This window comes from Cucumis sativus, chromosome 3 (assembly GCF_000004075.3).
Source record: "Cucumis sativus cultivar 9930 chromosome 3, Cucumber_9930_V3, whole genome shotgun sequence".
Classification (NCBI taxonomy): Eukaryota; Viridiplantae; Streptophyta; class Magnoliopsida; order Cucurbitales; family Cucurbitaceae; genus Cucumis; species Cucumis sativus.
Genome location: NC_026657.2, coordinates 22543615 through 22563172, shown reverse-complemented (window position 1 = coordinate 22563172; position 19558 = coordinate 22543615). Strand labels below are relative to the sequence as shown.

Below are 19558 nucleotides of genomic sequence, written 5' to 3'. Positions count from 1 at the left end.
TTATTTTAAACCTATTTGGAGTGTTGCCCTTCAAACCATTTTTGAGGTGTATTTAAAATAGTTTTTCTCGAAGTGGAGATAAAAAAAATATATAGATTTTGAAAAATATTCTTCTTTTTTTCACAAGAAAAAAAATGAACTACCGAAAAATCAATTGTAAATGATAAAATTGTTCAAACTATTTACAAGTATAACAAAAATAATTTAAATGTCTAACAGTGACATTAATAAACATCAATAAAAAATTTTAAATTTTACTATATTTTATAAATATTTCAAAATAGTTATATATTAATTCGAACATTAAGAATATACATATTTGATTTAATATATAAATGTTTCAAAATAGTTATATATTAATTCGAACATTAAGAATAGACATATTTGATTGATAAATTTAAAATTAGATAGGATCACTTTTTAATGATTTTTTAAGTACAACTACAAAGATGCTCCAGTGGATAGAAGTGTAAAGGGCAGGGATTGGACCAAATTGTTGGGAAGGGCAGTGAAGTAGTTGAAGAGCATATATTTTGAAGGTAAACTAAACCCACAAACAATAACCCAAATCAATCAGTAGCCCAAAAATATGAGTAGATATTGGAATTGGAAATTGGAAAAGAATAAAATTCCAATTCATATATATTTTCGAAAGATTCAAAGATATAGCCCTTCTTCAAAAACAATATTTCACAAATCACATCAATTTTAGAAAAATTGCATTACATAACAAAAATTTCTCTTTTTAAAAAACACCTCACACCACCTCTTTTTTCATATTACAAATTTGACAAATATAATAATAATCTAATTTTAAATTTGTTATTTTTGTAATTTAAAAAATATAAATTATTATAAAATTTTTTACTACTCTTCCAAACTCCTCTCAATTTTAAATAGTTTAAGTGTGTATATATATATTTATATATATGTATATTTTCACAAATTTGAGGCAAATTTAACATATTGCACACTCTCCCTTGTATGAATTGGTAGTTTTTTTTTTAACGGTTGTTTAATATTAAAATGATGCCACTTATCTTACCAAAAATTTTACTTTTTATTTCTGAAGGATTAAATACAGCATCAATTGTAAATTGTAACTAATGATGAGGTTTTAATTTAATACTTGTTTATTGTATTCACTAACTCTGTGAGGAAAAAATAACTATCTATTTAGGAATTTGTTTAGGTTAACAATTATGGTATTATTTTACTCCTAATGTGTCCGTACATTCAATGGCTTTCTTCACGACTAACTAGGAAATTAATTTCTAGATCGATGAGATATTGATATTATATCTTCCTTTTTACCACTAGGCCAATCTATGATGGTTTATATTTTTCAAATATATAATGTGGTATATTCAGATCTTGTAATGTTTTTTTTAATAATATTTCTTAGCACGTATAGCGCGCGTGGATTTTTAATTTTAAGTTTATATATGAAATGCTAATTTAAATACAAATTTGTAAGCATCAAACTCCTTATACTAAGTAGAGGTCATTAGCTTAAAGATAAATAACAATTTTGACACTTTCTTGAAAGAAGAAAAATTAAATATTTATTAAAATAATTTAAAACAACCATTCATAAAACATAATTTAGAGAAATTAGTAAAAATTCCATGAAAACTTGCTCCAACATTTAAAAGAAAAAAAAAAACTATTTATCATAGTTATCTGGTTCTAACTAATTTTTTTAAAAAAATAAAATTCAAATAAAATGTTTAAAATCAAAATACTAAAAATGAATGATGAAAAGAGAAATCAAAACTAAATCTCTCATATGGCATGTCACGAGCTCTTCCTATTGCTCACCAACTTTCCATTTTCTATACCTTTGCTTGAAATATTAAACACATAAAAAAGGTTGAGTATAAACATATACAAAAAAAAAAAAAAAAAAAAAACTCACAATTGGATCTGCTAGGTGATCTATTAACTTTCCAATAGAAGATACCATAAAATATCGTGTGTTCGATGGAGCACACATGATCTAGTGATTCTGTAGGAACACTTATTAGTCTAGTGATCTTGAAGGAACATGCAACAAATTGAGCTATGAAGTGATCCCGTTGAACCAGTCATGAAAACTGGCATGACAAACTAGTGGTTCTGTTGAACGCACAAGCATATATAACTATGAAAGGTGGCGACCCTAAGGAACACCATAAATATAGGCAACCAAAGTTAACAAACATCACAATCCAAAAAACATGTAACAAACATCATAAACATGACATGAAACATTGATCATAACAGTCTATAATTATATAATCCATCAAAACATGCATAGTCATTACATAACATTAGCTAACAACCACAACAACTCACTATGAATTTTAGCTACCATCAATATATAATTAGTAAACACATGTAGACTTTTAAATTTATATTCGATGATCCAATAGTAGAATCTCTTATATGAGAGTTTAGCTTAAAAATATGTCATTTGCTAGCAGTCAAAATTTCCCACTTAAACAGTTCTTACACAACAAGGAAAATTTCAATAACTTTAAATAATAAAATTATCAATGACTAACATTAAAAATTCTTCCAAATTAACTTACAAAATTGAGGTTGAAATTAATTCAACATTGTTAGAAAAACTTGCACAAATTAAATCTCCAAAAGTAGCAAATTAAACATTCGAGGAAAAAATCCCAACTAAAATCTATTTTCGATCAAAAAATTATCATTTGGTGGGTATATTCAAAACCTGTAAAAAATCCAACCCAAACTCACAAAACAAATCGCTAAAAAAAGGTTGAAAAAGGTAGAAAAGACTAAGTGGCTCGGCTAAGCAAAAAAGGAAGGTTAGACGTGGCTAGGCTAGGAAGAAGGGAGACTGGCACACATGGCTCGAATATAATTGGCTCAGAATGGAGAGGAACTTGGCGCAGATGAAACTAGGCAGAAATTGGCTGACGTGTCGCTTGTCGTGAAGCAACTCGACAAACGAACATTTCGAGTAGAGAATGAACACCAACTCGACTTGTTCAAACGTGGGACGAAGGATTGTTCAACATGGCTTGCAACTGGGCTTCGATGGAATGAGAACCGACTCGATCATCAATGGTGAAGCTTGTAGTGATGATCCTCGTTGGGTGGCTAAGGACTTGATCAATGGCAAGTGGCCCTTAGGGTTTTTCTTTCGAAGATGGAGAAGATGGAGAATAAGTGGCACATAAATCGAGGCTCTTTAATTATTTATAATAACAAGACAAATAAAAAAAGTTAATTTTCATAGATATAACAAAACACTAAAATATTTACGGCTATATAACAAAATAAAAAATCTCATGATATTTTCATAAATTTCAAGTTTGCCCTTGAATACTACTAACAATTTTTCACTTCTTTTTCTTTGCAATTTATTCATCTTCTCTTCATATTATTACTTCTTCATTTTACAATATTATGGTTATTTATATAAATATTTACCAATTTCTTCATTTCCTCTTTCTTCATTTCTTTCTTTTTCTTCATTTCTATCTTTTTTTTCCTTCTTAGTACAAGATCTAAATGATATATCTACAAGATCTAAACGATTGTGTACCAATATCTAAACAATCAGTTGTTTATCCTAGATAGACAAAGATAAAACACTATCACTAATAGATCATTTTGATTTGGTACAAAATCATTTAGACCGGGTACAAGATCATTTAGACTAGGTACAATGGTACAAGATTGTTTAACTTGTTACGAGATCATTTAGATTAGGTAGAAGGGTATAAGATCGTTTAGATTTGCTATGAGATCATTTAGACTTGTTATAAGATCGTTGCTAAGAGATCGTTTAGACTAGGTAAAAAATTACTTTTTCACGGGTGTGACTAATTAATTGTAAGGGTACTTTTGTTATTTCATTCTATGGGCTTGTGGGCTTTTTCCTTTTTTACAATTGTTCTGTATGGTGTAAATATTTTCACGTTTGGTTCTATTTTTGAAAAAAATTGAAATAAAAATATTATTATTATTACTATTCCTTTTCCTTTTTCCTTTTTAAATTTAAAACCAACTTTCCGCGAGAGAAGACTGGGGATGCAACTCGCCCCCCTATTCCATTCCCCACCCCCACCAATTTTCGTGCGGGGAATGAGCTGGCAGGAATTCTACATTTTCTTAAGTTTTAATCTCATTTTTCAATCCATATCTACTTGAAATATGTATACATTTCAAATGTTGTTTTATTTTCGATATAATATTGTTAATTTTCTTGTTTAAGACAATTAAAATGTCAAATTTTCATTGTTTATAAAAGTAAATTTTCAACTATTAAAAGAACCATTTAGAAATCCATCCATAAAATTAAAAAATCCATAAAAATAAAAGAGATCAATCCATAACTATTCTAACAAAGTCTTCAATTACATCATATTTTTAAAGACACAACGACAATTTTATTTTTTTAAAGAGAAGTTTATAGATCACAATTCAAGGCACAACATATATATACATATACTATCACACCCCGTCCCGCGGACCTACTTTCTTGTCTTGTGAGACGCGGTGCGAGTTGAGCATCCTTGTCGTGCTTAAACGCCAAAGATACTCATCTTAACTTCTCCAACTTAGCTTAATAGCCAAAACACTTGACTTAACAAATATACTTTAGACGATATAGAACTTAATGCAAAAAAGATAAAACAAACTTTAACTTTTATTACCAACAAGGCGTTTAGTACATGAATATACAGATACAATACTTAACTAAAATACAAACAATACACTTAAGCTTATAACTAAACATCAGACAACTCTTCGCCTGGTAAGCTCGAACTTCCCTCTCCTCTTGGCCTCAACGCCTAGGTTTTGAAAGATAAATTTTAAAGAATTCTTGAACTTCAAGTTCATTGTTGCATATATTTCAATTAATCATATTTGACTATAATATAATCCAGAAGATAAAAACAAACAATTTTCTCAATATACATTTTTCATTTGGGACAGCATATATTATATAAAGATATTTTATCTTATTCTTTCTATTAGTCTCAATAAAATAACAATTACAACATATGTCTTTAAAAATCAATACATTTCTCTTTGATTGACTAGAGAACAATGTGTTATCAATTGTGAATTTTGTTTCTATGGGAAAAATAATATTTGCTTTTCCAAATCCTTCAATTAGGTTTGCAAAACCTACTATTGTATTGACTTTTTCTTACAACATTATCAGTTTGGAAAAATATTATTTACTTCTCAGTAATGTGTACATATATAGTTGCATATATTTTTTTTCATTGCTCATTTTTTAGTTATTCCGCATAAGAAAATTATTCATGATTCTTCATTAAACAAAATAATTACAATGAGAGCAAAAAGAAACTTAGAATATAAAACAAATGAGAGATAAAATAACATTAATTATTATATTAATTCATAAAGAAAACATACTTGCTATTTTATCAAATATACCGATTTTCTCTTCAGGACATTCAAAACTTTACCACATTCAAATTTGTCATACTGGATGGGCCAAATATACTATTATTCTAATATGCAAAATCTGCTTCTACGTGTTTCTCTTTTGTTGTGGAGTTTTTCTTTTATAATCATCATTTTGTGTGGTTCTTTTGAAGTTTGAATGATTATAATGATCAACCACGAAAAATAATTATTTCTTCCTTTACCGTGGTTATAACCTTGATTACAATTGTCAAATTCACAATATTCACTTCAGGGAATGAGATTGTTCTAGTTGGTAAAGATTCAAAAATTTTCATCCACCATTATTAAAATTTACAACATTCACTTAAGGAAACATTGGTTCTTTAGTCAACTAATATTCATGATTTTTCAATCAATAACTTGCTATTTCATTCATCCACGAGAAGACATTAAATAAATACATAACATTTTTCAAAATATTTCTCTCGATATTGCTACTACTAGAGCGCATCTGTAACGTAGAAATATTCTTCTTTAACGTATTGATTTAAAATTTTGGAGCCTCAAGTACATCCATTTATAACTAGATTTTTAGGAAGAATAATTTCTTTTTTACGACCATATTTTTATTGACATCTCGGCGTATTTTTTAAGGGATAAAAGCCCTAACAGCGGAAAAGCTAACAAAGACCATAAACCCAATTTAACTAAGAACCTAAAAATACTAGTATATTGACAAACAATTACAGAAACTAATTTTCTTATAAGGCTAAGGTTAAACATCTTGTATAAAAAAAATACAGAGAATTACAAAGAAGAGGAAGAAGACTTACGTTCGTTTGACGTCTCTGTATCTACTAAAACTCCAAATTAAGGCACCAACAGTCGGATACCTCCCTATTCTCTGAGATGAGAGATTGGTTTGTGGGAACCAATTGGAAGTAAATTTTCTTCTAAGAGAATTGACAGTAACGTACACAATTTCTTCAGAATCTCTGTGACATCTAATGTAACCTTCCTCTTCTAAGAGGGAGTTTGAGAAATATCATAATAGTTACCTAAGGGGAAGGTTACGTTAGAAAACCACCCAAGTTCCCTAATTAACTCTTTTACCTAAGGGAGTTGTTAATTTAATTTAATTTAAATAAAATAATTAATTAGTTTAAAATAAATTAGATCATATTTAATTAATATTTTATTTAAATCATATTTAAATGAATTAATTTAATTTAATAAAATTAAACTAAACAATTATTTAATTTCTAGATTAAATATCTTATATGAATTTAATCCACATTAAATTAATATTTGAACTCATTCAAATATTTTATCTCTCATAAATAAATTTTGAATTATATCCAAAATTAAATTTAAATAATAAGGTTTAATTAAAATATAAACTTTATATTATAACGTATCACCATACATTATATTAATTCCCTTAGTAGATTTGAACATTTCAAATTACAACCAATATAAATAAATCTTATTACCCTTTACAAGCTAGGAAGTAGATCTAGTGTACATATAGATCAGAAGTTACAACGATATGAGATTAATTGGCTAAATTCATTAACCACATTACTGTTTATGTGTGTACACTCCACTAAAGACTCACAACTGAACTCTTCTCACTATAGATATATTTATGTGTCCACAGATATAGATCAATAACAGTAAGTTACTCATTCACACACCATCTGGGTCTAATTAACATTCTACCCTTAGGTTACTTCTAGTCCTTAAATATCAATGCTCCTTTAATGAATAACCTGTTTATGGTCCAATCACTAAACAAAAATCCTTCCCGTGCCATAGAGAGGGTAGAGCTCTATGTTCAAGTCCCAGAGATACCATTTAAGGAACACTCATCTACTTATCCTAAAGTTAGAAATTAGTGAATTCTATCTTGTGTGATTATGTTTTCAACTCTTCACTCAGTCTTGTCTCCAAAATAATAAGCATATCGAGTCAGAAATTTAGTCATTCTCACCCATATAAATCAAAGGAAAATCTATCGAGCACAGAAGTTCATAATACACTCGGGATTAAGACTAAGTTACTAGGCCATCCTAATGAAATAGAAACCCAACTAGTTAACGGAGTTACATCTAGTGGTTACTATTTCGTGGTCCGGTTTTATGAAAACTCATTGTATAAGATACCCTACTCACCTACATAAAGGCGTTGGATCATTGTGTTTGTGTCAAATACAAAGTAAGTTGTATCCATAGTGTTACTAGGATAATGCACCAAAGCTTATCCCTATACTATAGACCCTTTAAGTTGTATCTCGAACATTGATTCATGTATGTTTTTACATACTATTTAAGACTCATCAAACTACTTAGAATGTTAGTTTATTGGATTTAGGTTATTAAGACAAAACTAATAATATAATCAACCACATTTATTGAAATAATAACACTTTATTAATAACAATCAATTAATTATATTTACTATCTATGAATTAAGGACATAAAATCCAACAATTTCGACATCAAACACGAAAAAATTATCACTACTAGTATCAAATAATGGAAAATTTGATTTTGTAATATTTTTTAGGGTAATATTATTACAAAATATTGTAATTATATTAGAAATTTAATATATATCAAACATGAAAAATAATATTCATTTTATGAATTACATGATCACTAAGGATTGTTATTTTCAAGACATTTGGTAAAGTAGATGGGATGTGGAGGTAGTGACACATGACAATGGACATTATTCTTCAAGACATATGACATTTTAAGTGGCACGTGGAAGGAGTGACATATACATGGAGCATAATGGACATCTATTTAACAGTATTCTTGAGTCTATTCCTTTTTTTTTCTACACAGAACGTGTGTGTATGTATATATATATATATTCCTAATTTGTTTTTCTTACTTGAAAGGGACAACCATGGTGGTGTTTGATAGATAACTTAACCGTTAGTTAGTTAACTGTCTGAATAGTTTCAAGGACCTTTTAGAATTATTTTTCAAACCTCAAACACTTAAGAGTTTGATTTGAAACTTCAAGGATCAGATAGACATCAACTTCAAATCTTAGAGACCAAAAATGTATTTTTTTACTTGAAAAAACTAATAATGATTTGTCAATGGAGAGAGGAAACATAGAAATTAGATCCAAAATGTTAGCATATCATAAGAGGAAAAACATTCCCATAGCAACCTCAATTAGTTACAAGAATATTAGCATATATAGCAATATTTACAAAAAAAATTGCAAATATAGCAACATTTTAAGAAATGAAGAGAAAATATATAGCATGTCATAGAGCGACATGAGGTTTGGATTTAAGGGATGAAGCCCTACGCAAGGAAAGATTTAACAAAGACCTTATTCAATTTAATTGAGATTTAAAAATACCAGTGCATTGGAAAAAAACATAAATAAATCTAAATTAGTATAAAGGCTAAACATGCTTCAAACAAAGTTAGAGAAAAAAAAAATACAAAAGAAGAAAAAGACTTATGTTCTTTTACGACTCTCGATCTGCCTATCATCAAATTTGGGACACTACCCAGAAACCTCCCTAGTGTCCGAGCAAGATTTTGGTTGGTGGAAATCAAAATTGGAATGAAAATTTTTTAGGGAGAATTTCTTTTGAGAGAGAATACACTGGGCAGAGTATGAGATTGGTCAAATTCTCAATCGTTCTATCGTCTCTATAACTCCCACTTCTTCCTAAAGTTGGAGAGAAAATGAAAATGGGAGAAAACTACCTGCATTTCCTACTAATTTCATAAATTAAATTAATAATAATAATAATTAATTAAATTAATAACTAATAAAACCATATTTAAATGAATTCTCTCACACAACTTATAGTTTTAATTTAATTAAATAAAGTTGAACTAAACTATTAATTAATTTCTCAATTAATTAATTACTAAATTAAATGTAGATATTTAATTTAATCTAAATCTAAATCACATTCACATACAAATTTATCTCCAAACAATCAATTTGATTGCCCTCACTCTCAAATTGCTTCCAATAAGATGGTTTTCAACGTTCCCCACGGCGCTCCCAAACCGATGACTATCATTTTCTTGATTTTTTAAAGTTATAATGTATCATATAGAATTTTTATGTTCTTTTCCCCAATGGAGATGTCCTCTCTTTGCTCAAGCCATATTGATTTAATCATAAAAATTTTGGAGTGAAGTGCCACCAGATCTATCTAGATTAATATTATCAATTAGAATAATTTATGATTCTCCTCATATTAATAAAATGAAGTATCCACTCGTATTACATATTTGATTTATAAATAGGAATGATAGAGAAGTAAAAGTGAATTGAATTGAATTGAAAAATTAAGTATCGGTAAATTTGTCCTATACGTACAAATCCTTAATCATTGAAAAAATAAGTATCGGTAAATTTGTCCGATATTAACGTATTGAACAAACTTAAATACGCAAAAAATCTCAAACTTATATACACAACAAATCTCAAATATCCTTGATCATGAAACATATAACAAACTTATATACGCAAAAAATCTCAAATATTCTTGATCATCAAACATATAATTAGAATTGTGTGATTAATATTGTTATAATATAAGTAAGTGGATGGATCAAGTAGTCCAACTCTAAAGAAAAATCATTATTTAGTCCAAGACCATACAAATTGATAGATATAATTAGTATTTATTTGATCAAACACACATATAAATTGCAAAAATCATAACTATACTTAATATATCATTAAGAATATACTTGTAATATAGTCGTAATGAAATTTAATAACTATCCATATAGTATTGATAAAAGAATTTTGAGTGAATGCTAGTAAATTATTAATACACCAATTTAATAGTTAATTATTGCATTTTGAACAATTAATAATAATAATCGTACGCTAACGATAATAACCATCATTACACTAATATACTTTCCTAGGCTTCACCATATAACAATTTACTTTCACGCCTCCAAATTAGAAGTTTTTAAATTCGTACCATTAAAAAGCCACAATATTAAATAATGATTTGTTCTTATGGAGACTAGGGCCATTGATCAATAAATAAAATTTTCTTTGAAAACAATCTCAAAATTACACGTTTTTTTTATATATAATTTTAAAATCCCTTTCCATTAAAAAATACATCCCCAAAAGTATTCAAAAATCAGTTTGGTAGATTCTAAATTATAAAAAGAGCATTTTTAAAATGAACCTACAAAGAAAAAGAAAGTCATGACATAAAAGATTTTCATTATTTTTACCTTTTTTTTTTTCAGTTGAAGTTGTCTGCTTGGAACAATGGCAGAACAAGTGAGAGGTAAACACTTTGGTTCAATATGGAAGACATTATATACAGGGGAAGATAATGGGAATTGGGTTAAGCCATTTTAGGATGGAAATGGCAGAAAACACCAAGTTCAATATGTACACCATTTGATATATGTTAGAAAAGAACAATCTTTGCTTTGGCTTGATAATTGGGAAGAGGCCATGTCAGCTGATGCTGAAGTATCTGGGATCTTCTGGAAAATGGTATTCTACTTTCAACTGTCATTACACGATATAGAACAAAACAAAATGTACAAGCAACTTATTAGAGGCCATATTCAAGTCATCAACACACCAAACAAAGTAGCATAACAAGCAGCAGCTTACCAAACCAATCAAGCAGTTAACATTAGAAGTTAGAACTAGCTTGAACTATACTAACTAATGAATTGTTTTCGCCAATCACATGTAATGAGTGACCTTCAAACTTGCCAATTAAGTCGAATCTATGTGTGTGTGGAGGTGCAAGACGACAGTGGATAAATGGAGAGAAATAAATACGACTTTCTGAGTGTCAAGTTTATAATTAGAAGACTACAATTACCTTGCCCTCATCAGAATCTGAATGGCGTTGGGGAAAGACAACCCTCATGTCGTTGTATAGATAGAATTTTCTTTCGCCATCTATATCCAGGTGAGGCTTGTTTTGAGCAGAGAGAGAATCTGATTTAGATTTCCGAGACGACCTAGAAGATTTTTTTGGAAAGGGACATAGGAAACGGAGGTGCAGAGCGTATCGGAGAGCGCCTGCAGTATTCTCATTGACCTTTGAACAGACGTGCAACAGTTTCTTGTCAGTTGCACAAAAGTTCTCAACCCAACAACCATCCTTCTGATCAGGCCTCCTCTCGTACTGATTCTCAACACCTACAGAAGCAGAATCTGGTTTTTGGTTATCGAAGATTTGCTCTGATCCATCCCCATTATCAATGAAATCAACCATATCAGAGCTTTCCCTTCTTCTGTTTTCATTCCCATTTTTCAAACTCTCCCATTTGTGTCCAGTATTAATCCCATTGGTCTCCATTATGTTCTTGCTAACCACTTTATCCTCACCTCTTTGGGAGGCTAATATCACATTATCTGCCATTTTATTGTTGTGGTCAACCTTCCCTTCTCTCGATTGCATAGAAGCTGCAACAGATGAACCTATAGTAGCCTTCTGGCGCAAGAATGTCTAGTTTTCGGAATACAAAAAAAAAAAAAAAACACAGAATTAGGATAGTCTTACAAAAAGAAAAAAGATACTTAGTACATGTTCATCTAAAAGTCAGTCCAATACAACATTACAAAGCTTTAATATGATAAATAGAAATTAGAAGTAGCATCAAAGTAATAATATCCACCACCTTAGTGCCAGCTGGCATGTCGCTCAAATCATAATTGCAGAGAAAAGTGTGCAAGGGAGTCTTCTCAGGATTGCTGAGAACCTGTGGAAAAGAAAACACATCAAACAAATAAATACTAGATAATTCATCACATATGCTCATATGCATACAAGTTACATATAGAATGCATAATGTGCCAAACCAGGCCAACCAGCACAACAATGCATTAAATTCAAACACAAGATCAATCAAGCACAGAGTAAAGAGAAATGATCAACTAAAAGTTATTAGACTGGCCAAAACCCGCAATGGAAAAATGAGACAATTTTCAAAGATAGCAGATCTAGTTTCTCCTAATAAACTCAACTTGGAGGATGGGCCCTCCTAACATCACTTTTAAAGTTTTAAATTTCAATCAACCCATGCAAACATGCGATTTTCGATTAGTATCTCAACAGACATGCACTCCAGTGCAAACTTATTTCATCCTCTTCCCTACAGTGCTAAGTAAATCCTGATGTAACCTAAAGAGCACTCAAAAAGTTTTTTCTTTGACTGCGGTTTTTGTATGTTAAATGTGTTCTTTGATGCGGTTTTATATCAATATGTAGGAATCGAGTATTTGAGTGAAATTAAAAGAAATTTGGAGTTTCATTGAAGAAAATAGCCTGGAAGGACAAAATGATTCTAAGACATGAAAAGAGGCTAAAAAGAGAGAAGGGTGAGCAAGTGCTGCCACAACACTAGGCCTGGCGCCAAGCCATCGAGGTTGCACAACAAGCAGCACCACGGCGTCGGGCCTAGCATTGAGGTGCCACTAGCACACCCTTTTAAGGTCTTTTTAGATTTTTTTTCATGCCTTGGGATAACGGCTATTTCTTCCATAAAATTTCAATTCTTTTAAATTCGCTTACATGCTCAGTTTCTACATATCAAGATAAAAACACATCAAATAACACATTTAAAGTAAAACACTAATAAAAATCTAAACCAATGAAAACACTTATTGATTGCTTTTCATAACAAAAACATATACACCCGAAGCATCACTCACTACAAAACACAGGAAGAATGACAGCAATCCTTGATAAGATAATGCAATGATTTTATGTTGTTAACTCAGATGTTGGCAAACTACACATTTAGGTGATAAAGTAACAAATTAGATGTCGTGCAGGCCAGGGAAGGAAATATAAGCAAAAAACTGATCTAACAAGAAATACATGGAAAAAGCATATATTCATACACACAAACATATTACAAATGTAGATAAATAGTTAATTTTCAGATTAAAGGTTATTCTAGACACTGAAATAATTCAAATCTTCAACTAAGTTAACCCACGGTAAAACTCTCCATATTTAAAAGTATATTACACAAGTAACCTTCAAAATTTAACATAATGGGAAAGCCCCCACATCAAGAGCTAATAAAACTTTTATCTTTTTTATGAACCTCTACTCCTCGATACCCTAGGCACCCACACCCATCCCACAGCCTAGACCCAAAAACATAGTATTAAGCTCACCCAAAGGTTTGAACTTGATCATCTCTAACTCAAATGTTTAAAAGTGGGTACCCCAAGGGAGAGGAAAGCTGAAACTAATAATCATTAACATCACAAATAACTGAAAACAAGAAAATAATTGTTCAACACATAAATGGTTGTCCTAATTAGTTGTAGTCCTTAAACTGTGGTTCCTTAAAATGAACGAATCACTTAAAATAGCTAAGGTACATAAAGACATCCCCTGAAATGGAAGACAAAAGGTAAAATAAAAGCTGCTCCATGCAATCATATAATACAAATCCTTCTCATACATAACTAATACTCACAAGTCAGAAATATAGAAGTCACATCAAAAGAGACCAAGCAACCCACCAGTTGTATACGCCCCTTCATAGGAACCCGAAGGCGGCTCTTCACCAATTGCGACTCGTCAGTATTTGAAACTTGTTTGGATTTCTGAGCTCTATACTTGTTTAGTAAGGAATTTTTTGCAAGATCAATGGATGCATAATATAGCAAGTAGCGATCTCCATCCACACTTGCTACTGAAAAGGGCAGCTTCTGCGACTGTGGTGAGAAGTTCCCACCAGTTATGCTTAGTACAGCCAGAAAACCATCAATTTTCTGTACATAAACACATAAGTAACAAGTGATTAACTCAGAGGAACATGGTAGAGTAAATCCTTATATATCAATTCAGGACTGGCATTATGCCACAAGATACTGACCTGACATAGTTTGCCAGATAAGAACCGACCGGATAATAATGACTCCTCAAAAGAACCAACCAACGATCTCCTAACGGGAAGTCCACTCAAACTTCTAACAAAGCGCATGCTCTGAGAAGTAGGGACTGAATCCTGAGACATAATCCAGCGTGCGCTCTTCGAACTTTCCAGGGAGGACGGCCGAAACTCTTTATCCAAAATAACATCTTCAAATGATTTGATTTCCTCTTCATCAGAGGCAAATAAAATATGTGAGTCTGAACCACCAATTGTTTTTTCAATATCACCAAGAAATGAATGATAACCAACATTCTCTTTCTTGATGTTTCTGCATCTTCCAGCATTTTTCATTCTCTCAGAAATCTTTGGACCAAGAGGTGACAGAGAAAGTGGAACCACAGACACCGACTCAGGGGATAGACTTTCAGAATCCACATGAGTTCTTACTCGACTCAGCTTACTGAGTTGATCATGTCCTGGACAAGACAAAATCTCATCCTGACTAATGGATTTCTTGTTTTCTAGCAGAGGACTATCGCTCAAAACAATTGATTTCACAACATCACTGTCATCATACAGCATTTGTTTCTGTTCCAATAAACCTGCTAGAGATTGACTTCCCAAAGTAAAATCATGTTTGCTTCCAACATGGGCTTTCTTAAAATCATGGGGTGCAGAAATTCTTAAATTTTCAGATATAGAGTTATCAGTTTTTCTGCCACCAATGTCCAAAAGATCACCCTTAAACTGGTCTGGAAAAAGCATGCTACTCAGTGGAGATAACAGCCGCTTTCTGACTGCTGAACCACTGGATTCAGATTCATTGAGCCTAATATCAACTATGTTTTCATCATTTCTAGAACTAGTTTCCCCTGACACAAATCCCACTATCCTAGAAACAGGCTTATGGTTCTCTCGTCCACATTTGAACTTAAACCAGCCACCATCCTCCATAGAGCCAATTTTGGGACCCTGATAATCGGAAGCATTTTCCAATCCCCCACCAACCCTAGCCAAGTTTTCACAAAAATTAGGAAGCTCCATATAGAAGTTTCTCTCAGAATCTCCAGAGGAAGAGTATGTTGAACTACCAGCACACCTACTTAAGCCTCCATTGCAGACTCCAGCCAAATTGCAGGAACTCACATCATTAAAACGTGGAGGGCTCTGCAGAAACATGCTCAATGAGCCTGCTGGTACCTCCTCGTTTGTTCCACTGATGGGAACTTGCGGCAACCCCATGATCGTTTTTACTAGAGACTAATCAGTAAATTTCAAATAGGATTTCTCTCAGGTTCCTTCTCTCTCTCTTTTTTTTTACATATATAATTTTCTCCCTTGGAGTGATTTGAGAGAGCCTTGAGTTTCCCTCTGATGCTGTTGAATATAAGATGCCTGCCTCTCTACTGAGGTTTCTAATGGACAATCATCTACCTTAAAGCACTGTGGTTTTAAATGCTTAACTACCTATGCTTATTTGTACTCTGATGAAAAAAGAAAAATAAAATGATTGCAATTCCCAAATCTAAATATAAGCCAATGCTATGTGTCTTCCAAATGTAACCATGATTTAGCGATACCCTCTTCCATTTCCATGGAGTTTGTCATGAGGGGAATCAAGCAGATGTAGGATATCCGAAGTTCATGAAAAACGAGCTTCTTCCGACATCCATTCAAAGGAACAACCAAAGACATATGATTTGTCATCGCCAAATGAACAAGTGAACACCCCTGAAAATAATTTGAACAATGATTAGTCCCATTGCAAAATCTATTAAATTCACTTTACCCTTGCATTTCTGAATGCATGGTATGGATTCAATTCCATTAAAATTTTATAAAGCAGCACAACTTCTTCGATATGATTAATGGTTATAAATTATAGTATGATCATTGATGGCCTTTGTTATTCATGATCATATGATCGACTGGAGTTGCAACTTCCAAACAACCCAAATGGATGAATGTGGACAGAATGCAGAATCCTTCATAGATAAACACAATGGAAGAAACAAGGGAGATACAGCAAAGAGACAAGAGTAGAGATTCTTCAAATTCACAACACCTCCAATGCAAGAAAACAAACCATTTATTTAGTAAAGATCTACATGAGATTGTCCATCTCAAAAATAAAACACAAACCCAAAAGGCAGAATCCAACTTCCAAAACGTCAAACAGGAAGATGAGTCAGAAAAGGAGAAGTTGCTTGTACGATACCCATAACCCATTCAACGAAAATGTATTACATTTTGACGTGGGTTACCATTCATAGGAAGCAACTGGAGTTCTTAATCCTTCATTGATATGTTATCTCTATATTCCACTTCCAATTTGTTTGTTTGTTCAGTGTTTAAGAAGGAAAAAAAAAAACGAAAAACAGAAAGTATGAAAGAGATTTCCATTAAACTAAAAACAAAAGTATAAAACCACAGCTCCTCCAGCAGCACACAGAAATGAGCAAACAAAGAAAGAAAAGAGAGTTAATGGAAGCTCGATCACCAAAAATCATTAACAGATAAACAAAGGGTTTACGTTTGAGTGGGTGAAAATTTGAAAAAGAAAAAACACCCTGATTAAAAGGACGCACCAATAAGCCGTCGGGTGAAAGAATCGACCATTTCGGAACAAAAAGTGAAGAGCAGCAGATCGAGAATCGGAATAATCAAAGGATTAAGAGAAAAAAATAGAGAAGAAATGAAAGAGGAAAAAGGGAAGGGAAGAGGGTGGTTTTTTCTCCTTTTGGTTGGTCTGCAGAAAGAGAGAGAAATGGAAGAAGAAGAAAGATGAAAATTGAAATGGGGATAATGGGAAATGGGAATTGAAGGGCAAAAAAAATGGGTTTATGTTTATTGTTTGTAATCCCAAAATTACACCATCATCCTCATCTCATCACCATCATCGCCCCCATCCAATTCCATCCTTTCTCACCGCCATTTCTTAATTCCAAAATCCCATTTCTCACCTTTTTTTTCTTTCATTCTTCTAATTTCAATTTCATTTTGATTAAAATGCTTTTAAGTTTTGTTCCACTTTACTTGAAATTTGAATTTGTTTGATTGTACTTTCAATACTCTTTCTATAGTTATTCTTTTTTTAAAAAATATGTTATAATAATTTTAATTTGTCAACGTGACGTTGAGAGATGAACTTCAATAAAGAAATTTTTATATTTAGGGCATGGAATAGACATATAAAGAGATGATTAATAACTCTCTAAATAAGCTATTAATCTAAATCAATGTGTTTAAACATCTATATTTGTAAAAATTTGAGCACCATGTGCATTTTAGAGAATTATGGATGATTTGAGGTTAATTTGGAGCTTCTAAGAAGTTAATTGAGCATTTAAGGGTTAAAAAATGAAAGAAAATGATGAAATTATTCCTAAAGGCAACATATTGTGTAGCATTGCAATGTCAATGTATCTTTCAAACACGGGATGAACGATTGTGTGACACTTGTTCTACTCAGTCAACAAGTCAGTCGATCAAAATCTAAAAATCGCGTACAAACTCGCAGTATGATGTAGCCTCCCTTCACATTCTTGAGACAATTGTTTTATAAGACGTAAGAGAGAAAGAAATTCATTAAAAATACCATAAAAGAGAGCATTAAAGACTTGCAAAAAGTGCGACAAGGCTTGGTCGGAGATTCAACTACTATGTTTCCCCTATAGTACATTTTGAACATTTTTAGCTTTGACAGACTTGCATATGAAAATGTTGAAATGTCACACCTTATGTTGGTGATAAAAAGGAAAAGAATAGACTAAACTAAGTACATAACATAAAGACAAAGTGATTTGGGGTATTTGGGCATGCAGGTAAACAACGTCCCGGACAAGCATGCTTGTGACATTCTTCCTCACTTAAACAGCTGACGTCCCTATCGACTAGGGAAGCTAGAATTATTCGATCTTCTACTCCCACACTTCAAGGTCTTCGACACGTTCCCAACGCTTATTTCTTCCACTGAGAGATTCTTCCACTTTACTAGGAATTCAGGTATTCTCCTCGTGAGTCGTCTTCTACCCTTCCTTACTCTCAAAGTAAGGATTTCTTCCACTTCTCTATCTTCTTTCTACTTCAGATCAATAGATGGTCATACATTATTGTTGTGCTGCTTGTCGTTGTGATCTTGATGGTAGGGTTTCAAATTGCTCACATGAATTACTGGATGGATTTCCATCCATGGAGACAACCCCACCCTATAAGATGCATTTCCAATTCTCTTTAGAACTTCCACAAGTCCCTTGTATTTTCTAACGAGGCGCTGGTCTTTATGCCCTCCAAATCGGGTTTTTCTATACCTTCAGCTTTATGACGACTTTGTCTTCAACTCGAAACTCGAGAGGATGCCACTTTTATCATCCCACTTTTCATACACTTTGAGTCTTTCTATAAGTAGGTTCGAGCAATGTCTATAGTTTTCTTCCACTCTTTCCAGAAGTTATGAGCTTGTTGATTTTTTCCAATATAAGGATGATCAACAATATGAGATAGTAAAGGTTGTCTTTCACTCACGATTTCGAAGGGACTTTTTCCCATTGATGAACTGGTTTGCGGGTTAAAATAAAATTAAGCCACATCCAACAACTGGATCCAATTCTTTTATCTCGTATCAAAAAAATGCCGCAAATATTCCTCAAGCATACAATTGAATATTAAGTTTGGCCATTAGTTTGAGGGTGGTAGCTTGAGGATATATTCACGCTTGTCTCCAAAAAGGCAAATAACTCAGACCAGAAGGTACCAATGAATCTACCATCCCTATCACTCATGATGCTTGACGAAACTCCCTATAACTTCACGACATGTTTAAAGAACAAGTGTGCTGTCAACTCAATAAAACATAGTTTGGTAGTGGGGATGAAGGTGACATATTTCAAGAACCGATTGATGTTAACCAAAATGGCCTTGAAGTAGCCCACCTTTGGAAGATGTGTAATGAAATCCATGGAGACACTCTTCCACAGTCTAGTCGGAACCTACAAGAGTTAGAGAAGCCCAACAACTTTCACTTTTGAGACCTTATCTTATTGACAAATGAGGCATGTCTTCATATATTGCATAACATTGTCTTGCCATGTTAGGCCAGAAGTAACATTTCTTCAATAATGCATATGTTTGTTGCCACCCAGGATGACCTACCCACAGTGTGTCATGACATTCATGCAGTAATATCTTCCTCAAATCACTTGCTCTCAGAACATACAATTGTTTTCCTCTAGTAAATACTAAGTCTTCTTCGATCCAAAACTGTCTTG

At 32.1% G+C, this 19558-nt stretch overlaps 1 protein-coding gene across 1 annotated transcript; it reads right to left on the bottom strand.

Moving 5' to 3' along the window:
* Positions 1-10630: 10630 nt before the first annotated feature.
* LOC101208020 lies at positions 10631-17185 on the bottom strand. The gene is made up of 6 exons (XM_004149801.3): positions 16880-17185; positions 14292-16022; positions 13936-14187; positions 12075-12155; positions 11270-11902; positions 10631-10944 (listed from the first exon to the last, which is right to left on the bottom strand). Exons 2-6 carry the CDS (start codon positions 15531-15533, stop codon positions 10891-10893), a joined length of 2262 nt encoding a protein of 753 aa, XP_004149849.1. The 5' UTR covers positions 15534-16022; positions 16880-17185; the 3' UTR covers positions 10631-10890.
* Between the last annotated feature and the right edge of the window lie 2373 nt (positions 17186-19558).

What these genes read in the sequence shown, in the direction of transcription:
- LOC101208020 (XM_004149801.3), bottom strand. Translation starts at nt 15,533, where the DNA reads ATGGGGTTGCCGCAAGTTCCCATCAGTGGAACAAACGAGGAGGTACCA. An exon ending in ACATGCCAGCTGGCACTAAG is followed by an intron (nt 11,903 to 12,074) that starts GTGGTGGATATT and finishes TCCGAAAACTAG; the next exon opens with ACATTCTTGCGCCAGAAGGC. An exon ending in CAGATTCTGATGAGGGCAAG is followed by an intron (nt 10,945 to 11,269) that starts GTAATTGTAGTC and finishes GTGTAATGACAG; the next exon opens with TTGAAAGTAGAATACCATTT.